We start from the raw sequence: 22,968 nt of genomic DNA, 5'->3' as shown, positions 1-22,968 counted from the left end.
TTTATGTTAGTACCATGCTGTTTTGGTTACTGTAGTTTGTAGTAAATTTTAAAGTCAAGTAGTATTTCCAGCTTTGTTCTTTTTGCTCAGGATACTTTGGCTATTCAGGTCTTTTATGGTTCCATATGAATATTAGGATTGTTTTTTCTATTTCTGTGAAGAATGTTATTGGTATCTTAGCAGAGACTGCACTGAATCTGTAGATCACTTTAGAAGTATGAACTTTTTAACAATATTAATTCTTGCAATCCATGAGCATGGAGTATCTTTCAATTCTTGTGAGTGCCCTCTTCCACCTTTTTTTTTTTTAAATCGTGTTTTATACTTTTCATTATAGAGATCTTTTACTTCTTTGGTTAAATTTATTCCTAAGTATTTTATTATACTATTTTTGTAGCTATTGTAAATGGGATTGCTTTCTTGATTTATTTTTCAGATTTTTCACTGTTGGGGTGTAGAAATGCTACTTATTTTTGTATGCTGATTTTGTAACTTGAAAAATCACTTTACTGAACTGGTTTATCCATTCTAACAGTTTTTTGGTGGAGTCTTTAGATTTTTCTAAATATGATGCTATGTCATCTATGAACAGGGATAATTTGACTTCTTCCTTTCCAATTTAGATGCTCTGATTTATTTAAAGCTTGATGAAAGCCAAGTTTGTCCTCCTTATAAAGAGTCATAAGAGACCCCATTCCAGAAACACGTTGCGATGTAGCTAATATTTCGCATGGAGAATATGGCAGAATAAGTGGAGAGGTCAGGGGAGTGTATTGGGCCACAGGGACAGTATGTGGAGATTGTAGCCTGGGATAGGCTCTCACAGGCTTCATTGTGTCCCCAGTAGGAGTGTGTTATTGTTTTGCTTTCCAAAGGGAGGAAAAACACAACGCTTTGCGCTTGGGATTTGGCTTCTGAACCCTGGTATAATGTTGAGAAGATTATTGGGACTCAGTTAACCCACGCTGATGTTAAGTCTACTCTGGGTGTATGTTAGGCATCTTGGACCTACCCCCTATATACACATATGTGAGAACATTTTACATTATTTAATCCTCTGGTATAGAGCCAAGGCCTTTTGAGTTAAGCGCTGGTGGCAATGCCTAGTGTCATGCATAGGAATCAAGGGCCAGAATTATAAATCCAGAACAGTTCTCCTTGCTATCTAAATCAGTTTCCTGCCTTTAGAACATCCATTTTTGAGTCTAGCCTGTGACTGAGTGTTTCCCTGGGAAACCTCATAGCAATTCCAGAATAGAAATCACGTTGTTCTCAAAATTCTCTCTCAGAACTGGTAAGGGCAATGCCTGAGTCAAAAGCAGGCAGGGTACCTCTTTGTGCCCCAGCTTCTAGACCCTCACATTGTGCATGCTGTTTTAAAATAGGCTGAGTTCAAAGTCAAGACCTGGTACAGCCGGAAGCATGGCTAGTGTGTCCCACAGAGGAGTGAACCCAGAGATGAGCTCTGTTGGCATCTATGCTGTTGGGTATGAGGTTATAAGCACTGATAAAACACTACCATGTCATTATGTGTCATTATGTCTTGATTTCACCTGGCTTCATCTTTCACACTTGATCTTAGCCAAAAGGCCGAGAAGTGATCACCTGGCTTCATCTTTCATGAGTCTTAATGATTGGCATGCCAACTTACTAAACACTTTTGAAAAGTCATCACTTTGTAGAATGGCCTTCTCTGCTGTCCTCTTCCATGACCTCCAAATAGTGGTGGCAGACCTTGGGTGGATACTCCTGTTCGTGCCTCCCTCCAAACCCGCACATTTCTTTTTAACAGAGAGGCAAATTGTGGAGCACCTTACTGTTTAGAGTGCTGCATTTCTTCCTGTCATTCATCTCTTCCTGTAGTTGGGAGTGAGCTCTGACTTAGGACTTCATCACACATCCTTAATTCCCATGGACAGGGTGAGTAAGAATTATTCCTTTGTTTGGGATGGAAAACCAAGTCTCCTGGAGATTGTAAGAACTTTGGTGGGATTCTGGCTGAAGACATCATGAGGTGCTTAGACTCTGCTCTTCGTGTCAAAGAAAAGTCCTTCTCTCTCCAGGCCAGAATAAAAAAATACTGGGTCCTGTTTACCTGGCTTGGTTATCTATGAAGCTACTACTGCTTTTCTTCTCAGCCTCTCTTCTCTGTCTAGTTTTACTCCATGAGACAATGGCAAGAGACTTCTATTGTCCCCGAGAAAAACAAGGAGAAACCTGTACCTCAGTGGCCTATGCAGTTGATCATAATCCTGGGAAACCCCATAGTATTTCCTGAAAGACTGGACTGGCGACTAGCTGACTTTCAAAGGCCATCTGCAGAACTTCTGAAGAGGGACCTGAGAAGTTAGAGCAGAGGCTTGCCAGGACTCCTCCTCTGTGCTCTAGCTTGAAGATTAACAATGTCAAGTTGAGGGTAGGCAAAAAATGTCATGCTCACAGACAGCACCAGACAACTAGGGCTCAGTTGAAGTTGGTAGGGGAGACATGCAGTGCCAGCATCAGGACCAGCTGTGAAAGAACATCTAGAGAGCGGGAGACATAGCTGCATGGAAATGCTGAGAAATAAGGACACCTAAACTGAGGCCCCTGGATTGGGAGAAACTTGTCCTTGGCAGTGCACTGCAGAGGCACTGCAGGAAGGACATGATAGGTTGTAGAAGTTTCCTAGATTATTGTATGAAGCAGGGCAGTGCTGTGGAAAGAGCATGGGCTCAGAAATCTGACTCGTGATCCCTGGTTGGTTGTGTGTCCCTGGGCAAATTACCTAAGAAGTCTGAGCTCTATTGCCTCATGTGAAAAATGTGGGTGATATATATAAAGCTGCTTACTGTTCACAATAGGAAAGACTTGGAACCAACCCAAATGCCCATCAATGATAGACTGGATAATGAAAATGTGGCACATACACACCATGGAATACTATGCAGCCATAAAAAGGATGAGTCTACCTCCTTTTTAGGGACATGGATGAAGCTGGAAACCAACATTCTCAGCAAACTAACACAGGAACAGAAAACCAAGCACGCATGTTCTTACTCATAAGTGGAAGATGAACAATGAGAACGCATGGACACAGGGAGGGGAACATCACACACCAGGGTCTGTAAGGGGGTGGGGGGCTAAGGGAGAGATAGCATTAGGAGAAATACCTAATGTAGATGATGGGTTGATGGGTGCAGCAAACCACCATGGCACGTGTCTACCTATGCAAGAAACCTGCACGTTCTGCACATGTATCCCAGAACTTAAAGTATAATTTTTTTAAAAAAGCAAATTATATATATATATAATTATATATATAGTTGTTACATATATATAATTATATATATATAATTATATATATAGTTGTTACATATATATAATTATATATATTGTTGTTATATATATACATATATATATATACATATATATATATATGTATATATATATATATGGCTGTTAACATAGTGCTTAGAGAATTGTGGACCTCCCATGTACTGGATTTAGGGAACTAATATTCATTGCCACTCCCTTCAAAGCTCTTTGCCATATTTGTGTGGTTGGAAATCTGGGAACTGTTGCATTTCCTGGCATCCCATACCAGCAAGGCTCTGATTTGGACTCCACCAATGGGAGGCACCCATGCATGATTTGAAAAGTAGAAGAACAACAGAGGTCATTCTTATTCCTGCAACAAGACAGAATCACCTGGGCATCAGGAAACAGTAGACCTGCCAGAGGTTTCATTGGTGGCTTACAGGACCTCCTGCTACAGTTTACCCTCTTTGGGGTGGTGAGAGACACAGGTTCTGGTGGGCAGCTTCCTGAGGTTCCTGTATGTTCTAATTTCCTGAAATTTGTGGTAGTTTTTCTGACTTTCATTCTCTTAGTTCATCCAACAGTGTTGTAAGCCTCAAATGATCTGCATTAAATCCTTCTTTGTTTGAAATACTTGGAGAAGTTTCTGTTTTTCAAACCGAATCTTACTAACATATCTGCAGAATAAAACGCAAAAAAATGCAAAAAGAAGGTGAGAATGAGTAGTCTTATATTTTCTTAGCAAGAAAGAGAAACATTTGAATATCTGAAAGATAGACTCCGGGGACTCTAATTGGAACAATTGAGGTTGCTCTAAGAATTGGGAAGACTTGGCTCAGGTTTAGCCAGTAGAGCTCGAGGAAGAGAGGATGGGAAATCATAAGCATCTCAGTAAGAAGTGAGATTTCAAAATATCTGTAGATATTATCTATATTATATTTATCTTATTTATAATCTTATTTATAAATAAGATAATTAAAGAAATATTTATCTTTCCCTGCTGCTGGACAAGGGATTCTTAACAGTAGAATGATCTCAAGAAGAATAAATTTAACAAAGAAAAATGTAACCCAAATGGAAAAATCATCTTCCTAGTGCTGATGCACATGAGACTGTAGCTGGAGAAGAGATGATTGAAATAAAGAGATTTACTCCATAATAGATGTGCACCCATATGACCTGTGGGGAGAGGAAAAATCTATAATCTCAACAAAATGATAGCTTTTTAATGTTTTGCTGGACAAACATCCTGACCCCTTTTAAATGAATGTTATCCAAATCCCATTCAACTAGCCTTTTTGGAGTTTGCTAAATTATACAATTTGTCTTCCGCTTATCTGCAGAGAAGCATGAAGCCCCTCCTCCTGTCCAGACCACAAGGCACTTCTCAGAGAGGGTCTTAGGCTGTACCCTGGCATAATAGAAGACCCATAATTTTGATACATTCAGCAATGTGATTGTCAATCAGCTCCTGCTTGCAAATGTTCCCTTCGCCTCCTTCTTCCACACAGGTTTTAGGTAAAGGACAAAGCCTTATTTTAAACTCTGAGTCTTTATCTTATTTTCTACACAAAATCAATCAAGATAAGGGAGCAAATATGAAGAGAGACTTCATCAAGTAACAGGGATGTGTCTCTTCCATTATCAGTTGATGGCTACACAGATTGGGGTTGAGAGAAGCAATTTCAGTGTTACATACTATCAAGACGGTTCCTCATATCTGAGCTTTTATTTTCCTTGGAGTCTTGAATGCACTTCATTCTGCACTAACACCAGCTGGAATGGAGTGCCTAGGGGTTGGGGCCCAGGAAATTCCTGTCTTTACCCATCTGGACTGCCCCAGGAATGATTTCTTTGGAGGCTCCCCAAGAAGAGCCAGGGGTCAGCCACTCTGGGGTCCACTCGGTGTGCAGGGTCAGAGAGAAGAATCACAAGCAGACATGAGCTAGGGGAGGTTATGGCAGGGTGAGCCCAAGATGGGCAGGCAAATGAAGCTGCTATATCTGAAGCCTGGGCACAGTGAAGCCCATGGCTGAGGAAATGAGAGGGAGCAGACTCCGCGCTCGGGAAGATGAGAGGGCCATCTTGGATGTAGTCAGAGGAGCTTGTGGTTGCTGGGTTGGGCTCTGACTTTTGTGTGTCTTTTATTCGTGACCTTGGATTCCCATGTCAGGCTGCCAGTCATGACTTAAGGGCATCCAGCTCCCTCTAATGCCTACTTTTTCTGTAGGCAAATGTAGTTTTACCCATATCTACTGTTGGGTAGATTTGATGAGAAAAGCTATTATTTTGGAAGAAGTGTGTATATTAGGACAAGTAATGAACACGTATTTGTTTAGAAATGATTTAAGCGGGTTGTAAAGGAATAATGTTATTTTTATATGTGTGTGGGCATAGTTCTGTTATGTTGGTAGAATTAAAAGTGTTAAGAAAATCAAGAGAATGGGTCTCGTTCTATAAGGACTAGGAGAAAGTGATGTGATGAAGAGGGGAGAGCCACTCAGCAAGGCTGCGCATGAGGAGACCCAAAGCATGGGTGGACGTTGAAAGTGGAACAGAAGGTGCAGCTGAGAACACGCCAGGGAGCCCCCACCCCATGCTGGTGGCTGTAGTTAGAGACAGTGCCGGGCCCCACTTGCCCAGCTCAGTGATCTGTGGAGCAGACACCACTTTCATCCTCAGCTCTCCATTTCTGTCCAGTTTGACTCCCACAGGAGGGTGGTTGGAAACATCCATCCTCCCCCAGAAACACCAGGAGAAAACTGATCTGCATCTCAATTGCTTATGCAATTAACAGTAAGCCTAAGAAACTATAGCATTCCCTCAATGGCTGGCCTGGTGACTGGTATTACAATCAGGAGATCCGTAAACAAACCATGAAAACTATGATTAGAAGTGGAGCATTGAGGTCTCATTACACCTTGGGGGAGGGTGCAGAGGAAAGAGAATGAAGGCATGAAGGGGTGGACTTGGGTTGGACAAAAACAAGGTGAGACTGCAGGTCTCAACATTGACTGTGTGGGCACCTTCCTCTACCTCCTCTGACATCGCTGAGACCATTATCCACAAATCAAGGGCCTCGTGAATCGAAGTGGCCTCACCTGGGGCATCATCACGACCTAGTAGGGAGGCTGGGCAATGGTTGCAGGGCTTATTCCCCTGGTGGCTTTTGTAAATTGGCCAGGGTTGGCAGCAGTGTGATAGCTAGCATCTTGAATGCTTCTTCTGTTCCTTGCTGCCACTGAAGAGGGTGGAGCTTTCCCAGAAGGGTAGACCAGAGAGTCAACATCCCACTATCAAAATCCCACTCATTCTTCAAGGTCCAGCTTATCTATCACCTTCTCTGTGAATCCTCTGAACCCCCCAGTTGGTTGGATTGGCATTTCGTCTTTATTTCATTCTGCCATTGGCTGTGCATAATTGTTCCCCCCTTAGACTTGAGCTTCCTGAGGCAGGGACTGTGTGTCCTACAACGTCCACAGCAGGCATAGTTCATTGCTGGCTCTCAGTGGTGTCTGTGAAGCTGGATGAATGAATGGAAGCACATACTCTTTGGCACACACATGGAGACCTCTTCTTGACCTATTCTTGTTGAGATCTATTGGGTGGCGCATCGGTGTAGGTTGTGTACTATGCGTGTGTACTAAACCTCACAGCCCTGGAGCTAGAAGGGTGCCAAGCTTTGGATGTGGGGGTATGAGGGTCAGAGTGTCCCAGCCTTCACTCTTCCCCTGCAGTCCATATGTCTGTAGAGGAAAGGAGAACTCCATTCATGGGCACATGAACTACGTTCCTAAGGCTTATTTTAAAGTTCTGCTTCCATTCGGCAGTAAAGATGGTCCTAGAGAGAATGGATAAGTTAAGGAGGAAGGCATTGAAATGGGTGAGTTGGAGAACCAGCAGCAAGTATTCAAAGGCTACCCTCTCCTCTGTGAAGCTTCCCCTGAAGTGCCCTGTCTGGTGTAACCTCCTGCAAGTAGAATTCCGGGCTCCTTTCTCTATGTGCTCCCTCTCTCTACACAGCAGTATGCTCATTGTTCTACAACAGCTCTTACAGTGCTCTCCTATGTATCTGCTCTCTCTCCGCCTCCTACCACTGCACTGCGAGCCCCCACAGGAGCAAACACAGGGTGCTCATATGCCGGGACATCTAGTGGACACTCCCTGATGTTTCTTAAATGAATGGGTGAAGAAATCCCCTCGAAATTCATAGGTTGAAATCCTAGCCCCCAGGTGATAGTATTAGGAGGTATTAGGAGGTGGGGAGATAATTATGTCATGAGGGTGAGGCTTTCTTGAATGAGATTGGTGACCTTATAAGAAGAGACATGAGACATCAGAGCTTGCCTCTGTCTCTCTGCTTTCTGCCATGGGAGAATATGGCAGGAAGACGGCCATCTGCAAGCCAAGAAACAAGCTCTCACCAAGAACTGAACCTGCTGGTACTTTGATGTTGGACTTTTCAGCCTCCAGAACTGTGAGAAATAAATGTTCGTTGTTTAAGCCACCAAGTCAATGTTATATTTGTTATAGTAGCCTAAACTGACTAAGATAGAGATGAATGAATGAACGAATGAATAGGCTTCAATTGCTGTACAGATTAGGGAGGCAGAGATTCCTAGAAGCAAGTTTCAACCTGAGTTTGATCCCTGTTCTGCCACTTACTAGCTATGTGACAAGTCATGGGCCTTGTCCATACAATAGAAATAAATAACACCAGCCTCACAGGGGGTGGTGGAGGAATGAGTGGCCTAATCAAAGTGCTTGATGCCATGGCTGGCACACAGCAGACACTCAACAAGTGGAAGGTATGATGGCTGGCTACCTGACTCATTTAGGGTGCTGCAGGAACACAAAGCCATTCCAACATTAACTGAGGTGCTGACATTAGATTGAGGGTGCTGTCTGTTCTATCACTATGCTCCTAACTGCAGCTGTCAGGTAGAGGGAGACAGAGAAATGTACCTATTTTGCTCAGGCCTAGAAACTGAGGCCTGGGGAGCCCACTTGTTGAGCAGCCAAAGATGAAATATTTCAGTAAACTGGAAAGCATTCATCCATTCATTCAACAGGGATTCATTCATTATTGGACACCTACTGCAGGCCAGGCCGTGCCTGCTTGCTTCAACAGTGAAGAAGGCAGGCTGAGCTAGGTACAAACTGAGCAGAACTTACCACCAACTAGTCCTTGCCCCCTTGGCCTGAGAAAGCAGCCCCAGAGGAGAAGCAACGAGTTGCCAAGCATCTAATGCTCTGAGTGGGTGAAGAACTGAAGGCTGTATATCTAGTTTAATCACAAGAGCAACCCAGCCCGGCAAGCTTTTAATTTCCACTTTACTGATCACTGAGTGGCTGGATCCACTCTGCTCAGTCAGGAAGCTGAGGAGGCAGGGGTAGGGCCTGGGCCATCTGAGGTCCCCTATTTTCCCTAATGCTGCAAAGGAGGGCCTGATACCCCTTCCCTGCAGTAACCCAGCCTGATGCAAACACTTAATTTCAAGGCAAGCTGTTGGAGCAAGGGAGCTGATTAGGTGACCTGGTAGCGTCTTGTACCATTCAAAGAAAATGCCCTGCACTTTTGCAGCCCGTTTCGCACTCCTGCTCTTCATTCGTTTGCTCTGTCCTCTGCTTTGTTGGTCTCGCTTCTCGCTTTCAGGCTGGCCTCTGCCAGAGAGCGATTCCACATTTTCCCAGCAGCCTGGCTGCCTCCCATCTCATCCTCAGACACTGAGCCAAGTGGCCCGGTGTGTGCAAAGAAGGATGCTCAGCTTCCCTGGCAAATTCAAAAGGCAAGCGCAACAGCCATGGGCCCAGGGCTACGCAGCCAGAGCCTGTCACTGGTTCTGCACTAGGAGCATTTCCACTGGGTGGACCCGGGTGACAGCTGGGGTTGGAGAGGCCCTGGCGGCTGAGCTGGGTGTGGGGACAGCAACTGTGGGAACTGGCTGGATCATTCACCTACGAAGTCTAATGCCATGGGTTTGGCTTGATCTCAGGCCTCAGCTTCTAGGCCTGAGCAAAATAGTTACATTTCTCTGTCTCCCTGTACCTGAAAGCTGCAGTTAGGATCATAGTGATAGAACAGACCACACCCCTAAATTAATGTCAGCACCTCATTTAATGTTAGCATGGCTTTGTGTTTCTGCAACACCCTAAGTCGAGTAGCTAGCTACCTTCCATTAGTTGAGTGTCTGCCATGTGTCAGCCACTGCACTGAGCACTTTGAGTAGACTGCTCCTTCCTCCATCACTCCCTCTGAAGCTGGTGTTATTTATCTCCATTTTATGACCTTCATCAGCTTCAGTGGCAGCAGATCAAGATCAAGCTTAGAGGCTTCCTGCACCACTCTGGAAACTGAGGGCTTGAGTTTAAATCCCTGCTCAACCATTTCCCAGTTTTTTTGGCCTCGGGGAAGTTTATCAACCTCTTGCTTCAGTTTCCTCCTCTGCAGAATGAGAATAATAATAATGTCAACCTCAAATGGGTAGCTATGAGAATTAAATGACCTGGCCCATGTAAAGCATCTAGTTAGTGCTCAGTGAAAATTTCCTGCCCTTTTCTGGTCCTCAGACCCTCTTTCTGTTTCTGTCATCCTCTGGCCCATCACTGTGTACCTCTCAGAGGCTATTCAAGGTGATGGTTTGCTCATTACCAGTCCTGGCTGACTCTCCTAAGATGCCTCTTCCAGTGCCTCTCTATGCTTCTGCAATTGAATTTTCAATCTGTACGCACATCAGCTACACAGAATATCTGCTTTGGGTCAAGGATGTGTCCATGGAAAACAAGAGATGAAAGCCAGTCACCCAAAGTAGCTGCCACAGAAACACCAGTGCAGTGAGGCTCTGGTGTCCTGCCCAGTGGTCCAAATGCCCAAATCAGCCACCTGGCCCCTAGCTTCTTGCCTGGAGAACCTGGGAGCAGGGGTGATATGCAAAGTATTTACCAATACAGAGGGACCCTGACCAATCAGAATGGACCTTGGCCACAGTGCTGGAGCACAGGACACATGGAGGGCTCAGAGCTGTGGCTCTTGACCACCTGGCAAGGAAGCATTTGGCATTGCTACACAGGTGTGCTCTGGGTCTGTATCTGCTTTGCCAGTGGGAGGAGCCAGGGTGGAGCAGTAGCCTGTGAGGAGTCTGGGCTATAGGAAGGTGAGTTCCGTCTTCCTGTCACTCCTGAGCGCAGGCTCACCTTATGACAAGATGGTTGAAGGTTGGTAGAATTAAGTGGCCTTCAGGGCTTTTGAGCTGAGATCGTGTTAACAATGCTGGCTTCAGCATCCAACCATCCACTCATGAGCTTTGGCATCTTAAATGAGTCTTTAATTTCTGATAACCTTGGTTGTTTGATCTGTAAAATGCGTGCAACACCCCAACAAGGGCTAGTATAGAAAGCATCTCACACAGGGTCCAGACATATGGCCTCTCCGAGAAAGGGGGAGCCATTCCTTCTCCTCTTGGGGAAGTCTTGGTGTTCTTCCTATTAGGTGGGACCCCTTCCCCACTCTGGGGGTCAGCTGGGTGCAAGTCTTCCTTTGAAGCATCCACACTTGTTGTTTTGTTCATGCAGCAGGAGTTTATTAAGTGCCTACTCTGTGCCAAGCACAGTTCTAGTGGTCAGGAATGCCTCAGTGAACACGCCAGACAAGGCCCCTGTCCTCACAGAGCATGAAGGGGAGGCAGAGAACATGGTAGACAGGCCTCTCTTCCCACTGCAAGCATGCAGCAATCCAGAGGCCTGGATGCCACTAACACAACGGCAGTGGCCACAAAACCCACCAGACAAAACAGATCCCAGCCTGGAATCAGGGAAGGAAACTCTCAGAAGCCAGAAGCAAAAGAAAGACCTCACACCAGGGGCTTGAGAGGGGCTGCCATGGAAGCGGTCACAGAAATTTAGGAACCGAGTCTGGGTCAGTGTTTCCCAGCTGGGGCTGCACCTCTGCGTGACGTGGTGAGCTTCAGGAGATGCCCGGGCCGTACCCCAGACCAAGGAATCAGATTCCCTGAAGGCCAGGCCTAGGTTTCAGGAGGTTTTAAAGCTCCTCCAGTGGTTCTGATGTCCAGCTGAGCTCGTAAAAGTCTTTGGGGTGGGGCTAGGGGGTGGAGTTCTAAAGCCTGCACAAGCCAGGAAAGAGCCTCCTGGGTAAGGCAAGGCTCATGAAATTCTCTGAGCGGGTCAAATGGGGACTAGAAAAATTCCACCCACTAGCTCAGCTAATGGGTAAAAATGCTGGACATTTATCTGGAGCTGCAGGGGGTAAAGTGTCACCCTTGGGAAATTCAAAGCTGGCCTGTACCTGTTGAGAGCACCAGGGATATGGTCACATTGCCTGTTGCCAGCACCCCAGGCAGAGTCATCAACAATTACTTTGGAGGAGGGCCACTTCTACCTTCCAGGGCATAGGTGACCCTGTGGAAAACAAGTCCCCCTGGAACATCCTAGAAGGGGAGGCAGACCATAAACTACTGAGCAGATATGTCATTGTTTCTCAGTTCTGACCGTGAGCCAGGAAGATGTCCATGATCAGCTTCCAGAGATGTTGATTAAACTTGTGTGGAGTGTGGCCTGAGCATTGGGATCTTTTAGGAGGGTACCTGGGGTTGAGAACTACAAAATAAATGAGATAATTTAGTTTATGAAGACCACCTAGCAGGATAATGTGTCGTATAATAGAAAGTAATTAGCTGAGGGAGACAAGGAGCAGGCTCCCCAGGAGGTGACATTCAATTTGAAGCATGAAAGATGAGACAGAGAGGGAAGGCAAGGAGCTGGGAAGCAGATTTCCAGGCAGAGGGCGCAACAAGTGCAAAGGCCCTGACACTAGAATAACAGGGAGCCAGAGGGAGGAGGGCTCAAGGTCTTGTAAGCCATGGTAAGATGTTTGGAATTTTCTTGCAAAGATGAAGGAAAGCCACTGAGGGTTTAAGCAGGGCAATGATGTGATCTGATATTAGACAAGCAGAATCCTGAAAACTCACAGCTGCATACATTTCACTTGCTTTATAACACTGAGCATCCCCACTCCCTCTACCCAATTTCTCTATCTACCTTGTCCTGTATTTGCATTTTTGCAATAACTCCATAAAGGAGGTCGGTAGGTGTCTTCTCCATTTTACAGATGGAAAAATGTCAGAGCCAAGTCTCATTCATGCCCTCTAGGTTCTTGAGCGGCAGGCTTTCAGATCATCTGGTACTCCTTCCAGAGATCCTGACCAGAGATGGGGCATTTGTGAACACAAGATGCAGCCAAGCAACCTGTCCCGCTGTTGTTATTACAGTGAGTTATATTCCTGCCCACCTAGGCCACTGGAATGAGAATGCAGTAAAACAGCTTGCCTCAGAGTGGTCTTCCCTGCAACACACAACTTCTCTTAGGCATTCATGATTCTGACGGGCCAGTCATCCCTTCATTGACTTTGTCCAGGAGCTCCACCATTACAGTCTCATTTTAGAAAATAAAGACACTTGGAAACAAATTGAAAGGGCGTTTTCCTGCACCAACCCCATTTGACTTGCCTCAGTATGCTGAATGGAGGGCTGCACTCCCCCGACGACTGCCTGGACCCATCACTCTAGGGTCCATGTGGGTTGCACGGCAGTCCTCCCACTTCTTGGCCATTGGGTCCTCATTTTCTATTAATTCCTTAAGGGATGAGCACCGCTCATAGCTGGTGCTGGGTCAGTTTTGGAGAACGCTCTTAAATATTTAAAAATGTTGTAATGGCTGGAGAACTTGAGGTCTTTGTTGACATGGTTCTTGTAAGCCCATAGTAGCCCCATTTCCCATCCCCCAGGTTCTAGGGAAAGGTGACTGAGGAAATGGTGAGGAAGACTGAGAAAAGCCACAAGGGACCTATAGTGCTCTTTGTTGGGTGGTTCTATTGGGCTTTGGCTGCAGACAACTAGGATGATTCTAGAGAAACTATGATCTGGGGCTGGATGGCTCAGTGGACTATATATGGAAATTGCTCTGTCACCTGGATTGCTAAGAACAGAAATTACATTACCCCCTTCATAAAGCCCCAAACAACTAAGACATTGCTTCTAGATGGTAACCATGGAAACATCCCATTGTTGTGGATGACCTGCCACCAGAACAAAAGCCTGTTTGTTTTCTGCTTCCATAAGGAGTGGCATACAGTGCTCCCCACTCCACACTCCCCTCCTTTCCTGCTATCTCACGGCATTGCTCCAGGTCAGGGCTCAGGGACCCAAGAAGAAGGGATGCCACTCAGCTCTCTGGGTTCACTCTGCTCCTGGTGAATGCCAAGGGAAGAGCCCTGAAGACAGGAAGCAAAGAATAGAGATAAAGATGAGAAGAGATGACATTCGGCAGTGTTGGTGAGAGACAGAGGCTGGGGCAGACTGTCAGTGTCACTGGGGATACCATTAAGGACATTCATGAGGCAGTACACATGTCTGGAGTCCCAGCTGACTGGCATCAGTGAACATCCTCTTCCATTCATTCTGGAGAGGGAGCCTTAATTAGGCATGAAGAGATTTATCAAAAAGCAGCCCCCTGGAGTTGTTGGTCTCCCTGCCATCTGGAAGGATGGTTTCCTACCCTCAACAACAGCAGTGGGAATGATTGATGGGGTCCTACAGCTCCACCTCCCAGGCCTTGTAAAACCCAAATGGCTTTTGTCCTTCCCAGAAAGGAGTGAGATTTTGCCTGTGTTGATGGGGTTCATGCTGAGGTTTGCTGGGTCTCTGTGTCTAGGCCTCTGCATAGGGCTAGTTTTCAGTTTACAGTGACCCAACCACAAAGATGAACAGAAAAAGCCCTGAAGTGAGGATGAGAAGACCTGGAAGAACATTCTACCAGGAAGCCATGAAGCTTCATGCAGGTTTTTGGCCTCAGTTTTATGACCTATACAATGGGGATAATGATTTCTGCTTTGGTCCAACCCACATGATTTTTCAGAGGTTCTTGTGATATTACAGACGCAAAATGACTTCCTTAAGTATAAAGCCCTCTACAGGCATTAAGGATTTAATCCAACAAACATTTATTGAGCAACTGCTGTGTGCTATGCACCACGCCTAGTGCTGTGATGGATACAGATGAATAAAACACAGTCCCTGCCCTTGGCGAGCTTACAGTCTAAGAACAGTTATAGGACAAGTGCACAAATAACTATAATACAAGGCAGAATATGGTAAGTGCCATGAGAAAGGTACAAATAAAGTGCTACGGTGGTTCAGCAGAGGGAGAGATCCCAGTGGTTGGTACATCAGGGAGGGCTTCATGAAGGATGTGGTTTCTGCATGGGCTTTGAAGGGAAGAAAAGGGAGCATTCCAGGGGATGGGAAGAGCAAGACCAAAGGCACAGAGACAGTGAAACACAGGCACCCTTTCCAGGAGAAACAACTCTCCTAGGCTGACCAGGGGAGGGTGTAAAAGGAAGAATGGGGCCTTATCTGGTGGTCTGTAATGTCAGAATAGAGAATTGTACATTTGTTCATGGGCCGGGAACTTTTAAAGTTTTGTGTGCAACGGGAGAGGAAAATCACTGTGCGTGTTCAGGATGGATGGGACAATGTGTCAGTGTGCACAGAGGTAATCTGGGAGATGAGACTGTTGCTGAAATAGTCCAAGTGACAAGTAAAGAGGCGAGGTTAGTGCTAGCAAGAAGAATTAGCAAGGCAGGACATGGGAGAATAGTCGAAGATAACGTCAGCATCTCAGACTGGGTGGCTGATGGGATCACGGGTCTTTTAGTAGAAAAAGGAGGGATTGTGGGGGAAGGGGACACAGATGATCCACTTGGCTTCTGACGTTTCGAGTTGATGGTGCTGCCGTGGGAGCAGGTGGGGTGAGTGTCCCTCCAGCGGGTGGAATCCCAGCCTAGAGCTCAGGAGAGGGCTGGGTTGCAGAGAGGAGTTGGGGCAGGAGCAGATTAGGAAGGTGCAGCTGGGTCTGAAGGTAGGTGTGAGGTTGCTGATGGAGAGTGCGGAGGGACCCAGGAGAGGACGCCAGTGTAAGGCATGTCCACGTGGTGGGACAAGGAGAAGAGAGGGGAATACTGGTCAGATCTACCTTGATTCCTTTGTCAATCAAAGTAGGGGTGTCAATAAATAAATCATAAATAAATAAATACATACATATATAAATAAATACATGGCTGAGAGGGATTGGGAAAGGAGGAAAAAAACACAAGAACATGGCATTCTGGGTGCCGAGGGGCCAGGGAGCGTCCAGGAGGGGTCGCTGCAGAGCCAAGTGGCGTGGAGAGCTGGGAGGTGAGAGGGGCAATGTGGAGGCACTGGGATGCTGCTGCTAGGAGCTGGGGGGAAGCCAAGGGGCATCAAGAGGAAGGGCAGTCGTGGGTGCTGGAGGCCCTTCCCGGGGCTGGTGGAGGAGGTAAGGGAAGAGGCTGCAGGAGCCAGCCCAGGTGGAGTCAGCGTGCGCTGATGTGCAGAGGCGACAGAGGTGGAGGAGAGAGGGTGACGGTGTACAGGAAACGTAACTGGTGGGGATGATGTTTCCTCAGAAAGGGGAAGGAGAAGAGAAGAGATTTTAAGGGCAGATCTCATTTCAGAAGGCTCTGTCTCTTCCATGAAGTAGAATGACGGGGGCCTGTTGGGGCTTGAGGCGAATGGAGGTCGGAATCACTCGGGTGGCTGATGGCGGGCGGACTGGGTATCTGACAGGTGGCAGGAGGTGACAGAGGGGCGCCTGTCAGCAGTGAGGGCCGGCTGAGGCTGGAGGCTCATTCTCCCGGGATGCCTGTGACCCTGCAGTTACAGCAGAGGATCTGGGGGCCGGGTACAGGCTGTGTGACTCCCTGGGGCCACCCAACACCAGCTGGCCCACACCAGAACTGAAGTGGAGGCTCAAATTGAACTCTGAATGGGCAGGGAAGGACAATTGGCCCCCGACTGTGCATGCCCAGATGGAGAAGGACAATGAGCCAGGGAAAGCCAAGGCCCCTGGAGCTCCGCCATCACATGGCCAGGCCATTTTGGCAGTGCAGGACTCAAGCCAAGGAGGGGAACGGTGCACATGTTGATTGTCCTGGGGTCTCTAACCTTTCTCCAGAGAGAACCTGAAGGCAGGGTGGAAGGACTCCTTGCACTCCAGCTCACATCAGCTTCAATTTTAGGAGCCATGACTAGGATAGGCAGAAAGAAAACCATGTTCTGGTCCTCCAAAGAGTTCTGGCCCTTTGACTCCCCTGCAAAGGGATGGTGGGGTGCTGGCTTGGTGGGTAGAGCTCAGGGCCAACTCCAGAACCTGACATGTGGGTTCTCCGCAGCGCTTACCATGAAACATTCTGGAATCCAAGGCCTTGGATAATCCACCGAGGCCCTGCTGGAAATTCTACCTGCTCCCCGGGGCACTTCAAGCTTTAGAAATTAAATGTCTCCTAGGGTCTTTGAGATCCTCAAGATGAAAGGCTCTGGAGATGTATAAAATATGGTACTAATTATTTCCACCACCTGTGAGGAGTCCGAAACCACTCAGTTCCCACAGAGGCTATTAGGGCTGTTGCTTTTTAAAATATTCATTTTATAACGCAAATCCCCAATCACAGACTTCAAGCAACAACAAGGGAAAATGCAGAGATACATCGCTTTCCTCATGGTTTTGGGCTGGAGTGTTCTTGCGTAGGGTTAATGGTTCTGCTGCCTCCACTCCCTTCCAGTCAACCATTAATTTAGAGCCAAGGTCCTGTTCTGCATTGCCGTTGATTAATTACATCCGGTCTCATATGCTTAGGAGCAGGTCTTGATTACTTTTCTTAACTCCCTTCACCTTCGAGATAGTAGTTTTTTACTTATCTTTCAAATATGTTTTAAAACACTGTTATTCATCAGGTGAAAGAATACAACTAACAAATCAAGCTGGCTATTTCTCTATGTGAGACCTGTGATTCCAGCCCCTAAGTTGTAGGCATAGAGCCCAGATTGCCCTGGGAGATTATGTCCACTATTTGGAACTGCATTTGGCTTTGGGTATTTTTTTTGAAAAATCTTAAATATTAATCTCAATAAGGGGAAAAGAATTTTACAAAATTCTAAAATTGCTTCTGTGGAAAGAGGCGGGTGCCTGGGGGTGGGGTGGACATTGAAACCTCTCCCTGCAGAGTTGAAAACCTCAATGTTGGAGCTTGGTGTGGGCTAGTGTGACCATCAGGGTAGGAAAGTGACAAGAAAGTGACATTGACACAGCAGTCTGGCTGCAAAGGCCCCGCAGAGTGTAGAATGCAGAAGGCAAGCGAGAGTGGTTGCAGGGACATGGAGCTAGGTGCTGAACATTCTTTCAGGTCTCACACTCTGGGGCTCTGTGAGGCACCCAAAAAGGCAATCATATATATTTTAAGAAGGATGACATTTATCTTGACAGCACCCTTTCAAGCTCTTATTGTGGCTTCCCTGGTGACAGAGGGGAGAGTACAGTCCCTCGTGACATTCTAACAGGGTGAGACAGAGACTAACCCAGAGGGTGAAATCCCAGGGTCTCTTCCTCCTCAGTGGACTCACATTGCTTTAAAAAACACCCAAAACAACTAGATTTTAGACATTCTCCTGCCTTATTCTAGGGTCAAGTGGGCCCTTAACAGGAGGTCTTGATTTTTCAAAAACATGATTCGGAACATTACTCCTCTTCATTGTCATCTGCTTGCTTCACCCAAAGTTCTTGGTGGCTCTTGCTAAGCCAGAACATGAACCATGCATTGTGTCTCCTCTAGGGTTCTCTCCATAGCTGTGGAGGCCTGTCTGAAATGTGCAAGTCAATCATGTTGTCCCTTGGGCAGTCAAACTCTAAGTTCGTGGAACGAGACCCTCTGTGCCGACGCGGCCTCTGCTGCTTGGTTTCCTTGTGCTCCTTTGCCCGGTTGACCTCTCCAACCTCCCTCTCCTCCGTGAATGGCACCCACTTTAGACTGGGTCAAGTGTCCCCTCTGGGCCTTGCCTCTCCCCAAATCCACATATCCCAGAGGCTCGGGGCAGCTGACAACAGGTGGCTCTCCATTCATCCATGAGCCCAAAGATCCCTCCAAGCCAGGAGGCAGTTTGTCATCCAAAGTCATGGGACTGGCTTCTTTTCATGTCAAGTCCTTCCACCCCCAAAGATGGATTGAGTCTCAATCTGGTTCAGGTGGGTTCTCCACACCTTCTTCCGGTGGCCTATCTGCCTAATGCTAGATGAACACCACACAGTTATAAATACTCAGGTCAATATATATATGCAGGTATAGATATATATATTCTGGTCACTGTTTTACACTTTAACAAAGAAAACCACTAGCCTGCTTGTTCTATTGTTTGTGCCACCCCGACTCCCATCTGCCCGTGGTGTAGCTGGCAGGAAATGTGAGCCACTGAGTCCCATGGGGCGCCCACCCTACGTGGCCCCATCGCACTGGCCGACAGTCAGTTTCAAAGCCCCCTGCTCATGTAGGCTCTTGAGGGCCTTAAACTCCAAGGGCATGGTGTGGGGGCTGGCCTGGGAGGTGTAGCCATACTTGAGGCTGTCATAATAGTGGTACTTGACTGGGTTCTGGTTCTGATCCAGTGGAAAGGGCCAGAAGCCGTAGAGGTAGATTTCATTGCAGAAACGTGTGGCCAGGGTATACATCAAGAGGCCGGTGGTGGGTCTTTTGATGTGGACTTTGTTGGTCAGCCAGTATCTGGAAAAAAGAACAAACAGAAAAAATAAAAAAAGAAACATGGGTTTGTGAGTCATCCTTTCCAGGAAGACAAAAATTTTATCCTGCTCAGCAGCCTGCCTTCTGCCACTCCAGGCACTGATCAAGTCACACATCCCTGGTTCCCTCCACAGAGGACTGACAAGTGCATGAAGCAACCGAACTCCTTAGCCTGGATGCGGTCACAGACATGAGTTTACGAAATTCTCAAAACAAACCTTTTGTGCGTACGGATGCAGAAATGGGGCTCCAAGGTGAAAAGTGGCTCGCCCAAGGTTACCTGGGTAGAAAGGGGCAGCACTTGACTTGAACTCAGGACTGTGGACAGCTGAAGCAGGAGTTGGCAACCTTTCTGTAAGGGGCTAGATGATCAATATTTTTGGCTTTTGGGCCACAACGATCCCAATACTACTTGACCATTGTGCAGCTGTAGCATGAAAGGGCCATAGACAACACACATGGGTGTGGCCAGACTTGGCCCTTGAGCAGCAGTTTGCTGACCTCTGAGAAAACACTGGCTCTTGTGTGGTGCCTGCTGCCTTTCCAAGAGTCCCATGGGGCATCCCCTTGCAGATCTGCATTCCTGATTCCATCCTTGCCTCCCGAGCATCTTCAGATTTCCTTGCTGTCCCTGCTGCAGGACCCCCTCTCTGATACCCATCTCTGACCACGGGTGACTACCCTGGGGGCCCTGGACACTGGTTTGCCCTGCAAGGCTGGGTTCTGCCGACTCTCTTTCTTCTAAAGACTGCTCACTACATCTTGGTGTATCCACCTCTGAAACAGGGTCCCCGCTTCCTGCCTCAAGTCCTCTGTTAAAGGGTTATGACAGGAAACAAAAGAGAAGTGAAGAGAGAAGGGTGCAGGGTGCACCTTAGCCAAGAATGCAGTGAGGAAGAGACTATGTGCATTCCACAGACTAAGAAACACGCTCAGAGAGGGGAACTAACTCAAGACCTGAGTTTTAGTGACAGTTTGGTCACCAACTATCTGTGTGCCTTTGAGCAAGCCACATCTCTCTGCTGAACCTAATGTTTCACATTTATGCAATGATGAGGCACAGTCTAGGTGATCTCCAAGATATCCTCCAGGTCCCAACATTCCAAGAAAATCTAGAAGTTTCTCCCAAAGTGGGAAAACATCCATTCTATTTGTCATCATCTTGCTTTCCATCACAGTTATTCTCCCTCTGGGACTCAGAACGCATGCTGATGTGTGGTCTAACGTCTTTATTTCTAGTAAAAGCTTCCACTTACCCTAGGCTGACTCCCTTAAAAGGCAATGCTTATGCCTTGGTGGGAAGACATTTTCCTTACCACAAATTTCTTACCATTGTGTCTCTAGACTGGACACAATTCACATCTTTCTGTCCTCAAGCAAACTCCATGGTTTCCCCTCCCTAACTAAAGCGAAGGCCAGCATGGTTTCTGTTGACATCTCCGCAGAGATGCATGTGACTGTATAATCAAACACACCCATTAAATTCAGGCCAGAAGTAAAGATATGTCAGAGAAAACATTTACATATTGCTGAAAGATGAAACTGTTTAATATGATTTAGTGCTTTTAGCTGAAAGGTTGGGGCGGGAGGGACAGGTTTTCTAGAAGCCCAAATACATCTTTATTTTTGCAAAATTGTTCCTTTTGCAGCTCATAAAAGGAAACCCAAAAAACATCCCACAGTGTCGACCTTAAATCCTTTTTGTTTGTGTGTTTGTAGGAGGTGTTAGCCTGTGAATCAGATGAGGTTATAGATTATCAATAACCTATGTAAGTTCAGTGAGTCACCTAATCATGTAACAATTGATGACATAAAATGCATTTTGAGAATCCTCATTCTCACACCCCCCATCCCGACTATGGGGCTGGGGTGACTTGAATCTCCCCTTCGACATTGCTGATGAAGGTCATGGTCCTAGGTGGCTAGAATCGGAGTGAACACGATTCTCCCAGGCACGACAGGAGCCTCCTGGGTGGCCCGCCCCTAGACAACCACGGTTGTTTCATAAGCCTGTCCTTCGAAGACCCCTTTCCTCATACTTTCTCTGATTTCATCCTGTCTGGGCCAAGAAACTTCCTTGCAGCTGAATTTTTCAACTGGAAACCCGAGGGAGGAACAAAGGCAGACACAGAACAGGGCAATGGCTCTGGCTGGTAACTGCAAACACAACGCAATTGAAAAATAACAGGAGCAAGCATTTGTGGACACTGAGATCTTCGTCATTTCTTCCCTGCACTATCTCTCAGAAGTCTCTGCGGTGGCAGCCCATCACCGTGATCTGTCCTCCATCTAGTAGCCTCCCAGGCATTTCTCCGAAATCTCTCCCTGCTCCACATACAATCCAAGTTCCATAGTTCAGAAACTCTGCAAGACCTGGCCCCTGCCACCCACCAGCTTCAGCTCCCACCAACACTTGCACCCTCCCCAGAAGGTCTGGCCCACAGCTACCATGGCACTGTGCTATTTCCTCATGCCTCCTGCTACCAAGGCTCAGATCAAGATTCCTTTGAGCTTTTGCCCGTCTCTGAGCTGTGCTAAGTATGTCCCTCTGGGCACCCATGGAGACCTGTGCGCCAGGGGCTGCGGTGTCCATGCCTGCCTTATACACTGAGCTCTGGGGTCCTGCAAGGTTATCTCTCCTGCTGTCTCTGTACTAAGGCTCATGATGGCTGAAGAAGTGGATGGTTATTTCAGAATGGGAAAGGATGCTTCCTAGAAGAGATATGTATTTTTGGGGCTTTTTCCTCTTATATTTGTGATTCCAGGGGAACACAGCCAGTTTTCTATGGGGTGAGTAGGGGGCTGGGGCGGGGTTGTACCAGTCTCCAAGAAGTTCTGGGAATGTGAGGGGCAGACTATGGGTGGGGTGTTCCACTGGCCATGTACAGAACTGGTGCCAGTCTCAAGAACTCCCAAGATGCCTTGGAATTTTTAGGAGGCTGTGTTGTGATCAGGGTTATTAGATAACTGGCCCATGTCTCCACTTTGCTCTGAGCTCTGGGCTAAATGTCTCATTTGAAAGGCCCATTTCATGCCCCTTTCTCTCTCTCCAAACCTTCCTAACCACACTGCACAGCTCCTCCCTTCCCTCTGTATCACCCAGCTGAGATCTGGCCCTCTCTCAGCATCTTACCCTCACCTACCACTTTACAGGGTGTCCTTGACTCAGGCCCACACTTCAGACCCAGGCTCCACACAGGGCACGAGGATTGAGCAACACACTCAGATGGCAAGGGGTAGAGCCAGGTCCTCCTTTCAGGCCTTCTGACCCCAAGTCCTTGTTCTTTCACCTTCATGAAGCAGACCCAACAGATAGGTGGGTGGCTAGGAATGTGGTTGGTCTAATGTGATTGTCCTGGGACTACCCCACATGGCCATTTGCTTAGTCATCAGCTAATATGTAGGAGGCAGGAGGGACGGTGCTGGCTCGGGGATGTTTGATGCTGAGCTTGGGGTTTGTTGGTTAAGGAGCCCTTGCCTAGACCACCTCAGCAGCATCTACGCTCAACGGAGCTAAGCTTGGGAGGCTTTGAGGGGCAAAGGCAGGGGGACTGTAAAGAGGAGAAGAATCTCAGAAGAGCAGCAGCTGATGCTGAGATCCTCTCACACGTCCCTGCAAAGTATTCATGCACCTTGGCTTAACTACGTCCCGTAACAGGGAGCTCACCCCCTCCTAAAGTAGCCCATTGCATTTTCAGCTCTAATGCAGAAGTTCTCAACCTACGCCATACACTGGAATCACCTGGAGCTTTAAAAGCTGCCTGGATCTCACTACCATGTGTGGGCTAGACACTGGGATTCTCACAGCCTCGCCCAGTAATTCAAATGTGCAGCTACGCCTAAGAACTCCTGGGATGACTGGTAGGTGGTTCTGCAAAAAGGACCCAAGAATGAGATATATTTAGAGAAAAAGAAGAAGTGTCAGGAATATAGTCATAGAGTTTTAAAGGTGATTGGGACTGGGGAGCTCAGTTAGCTCAGCAGCCTTGCAGGGGATGTGACTGAG

At 47.1% G+C, this 22,968-nt stretch overlaps 1 protein-coding gene and 1 pseudogene across 1 annotated transcript in view; both read right to left on the bottom strand.

The window, feature by feature from the left end:
• Positions 1-9,948: 9,948 nt before the first annotated feature.
• LOC129013716 (uncharacterized protein C15orf32-like) lies at positions 9,949-10,868 on the bottom strand (annotated as a pseudogene).
• A 2,567-nt stretch (positions 10,869-13,435) lies between these two features.
• ST8SIA2 (ST8 alpha-N-acetyl-neuraminide alpha-2,8-sialyltransferase 2) overlaps positions 13,436-22,968 on the bottom strand; it is an 81,137-nt gene continuing 71,604 nt past the window's right edge. The window contains exon 6 of the mRNA XM_054450926.2: positions 13,436-18,944. Coding sequence (XP_054306901.1) covers positions 18,659-18,944 — 286 coding nt within the window. The 3' untranslated portion in view covers positions 13,436-18,658. The remainder of the gene's footprint in view (positions 18,945-22,968) is intronic.

This window comes from Pongo pygmaeus, chromosome 16 (assembly GCF_028885625.2).
Source record: "Pongo pygmaeus isolate AG05252 chromosome 16, NHGRI_mPonPyg2-v2.0_pri, whole genome shotgun sequence".
NCBI lineage: Eukaryota > Metazoa > Chordata > Mammalia > Primates > Hominidae > Pongo > Pongo pygmaeus.
The sequence above is the reverse complement of the archived record's forward strand: the minus strand, read 5'-3'. Positions and strand labels throughout refer to the sequence as shown.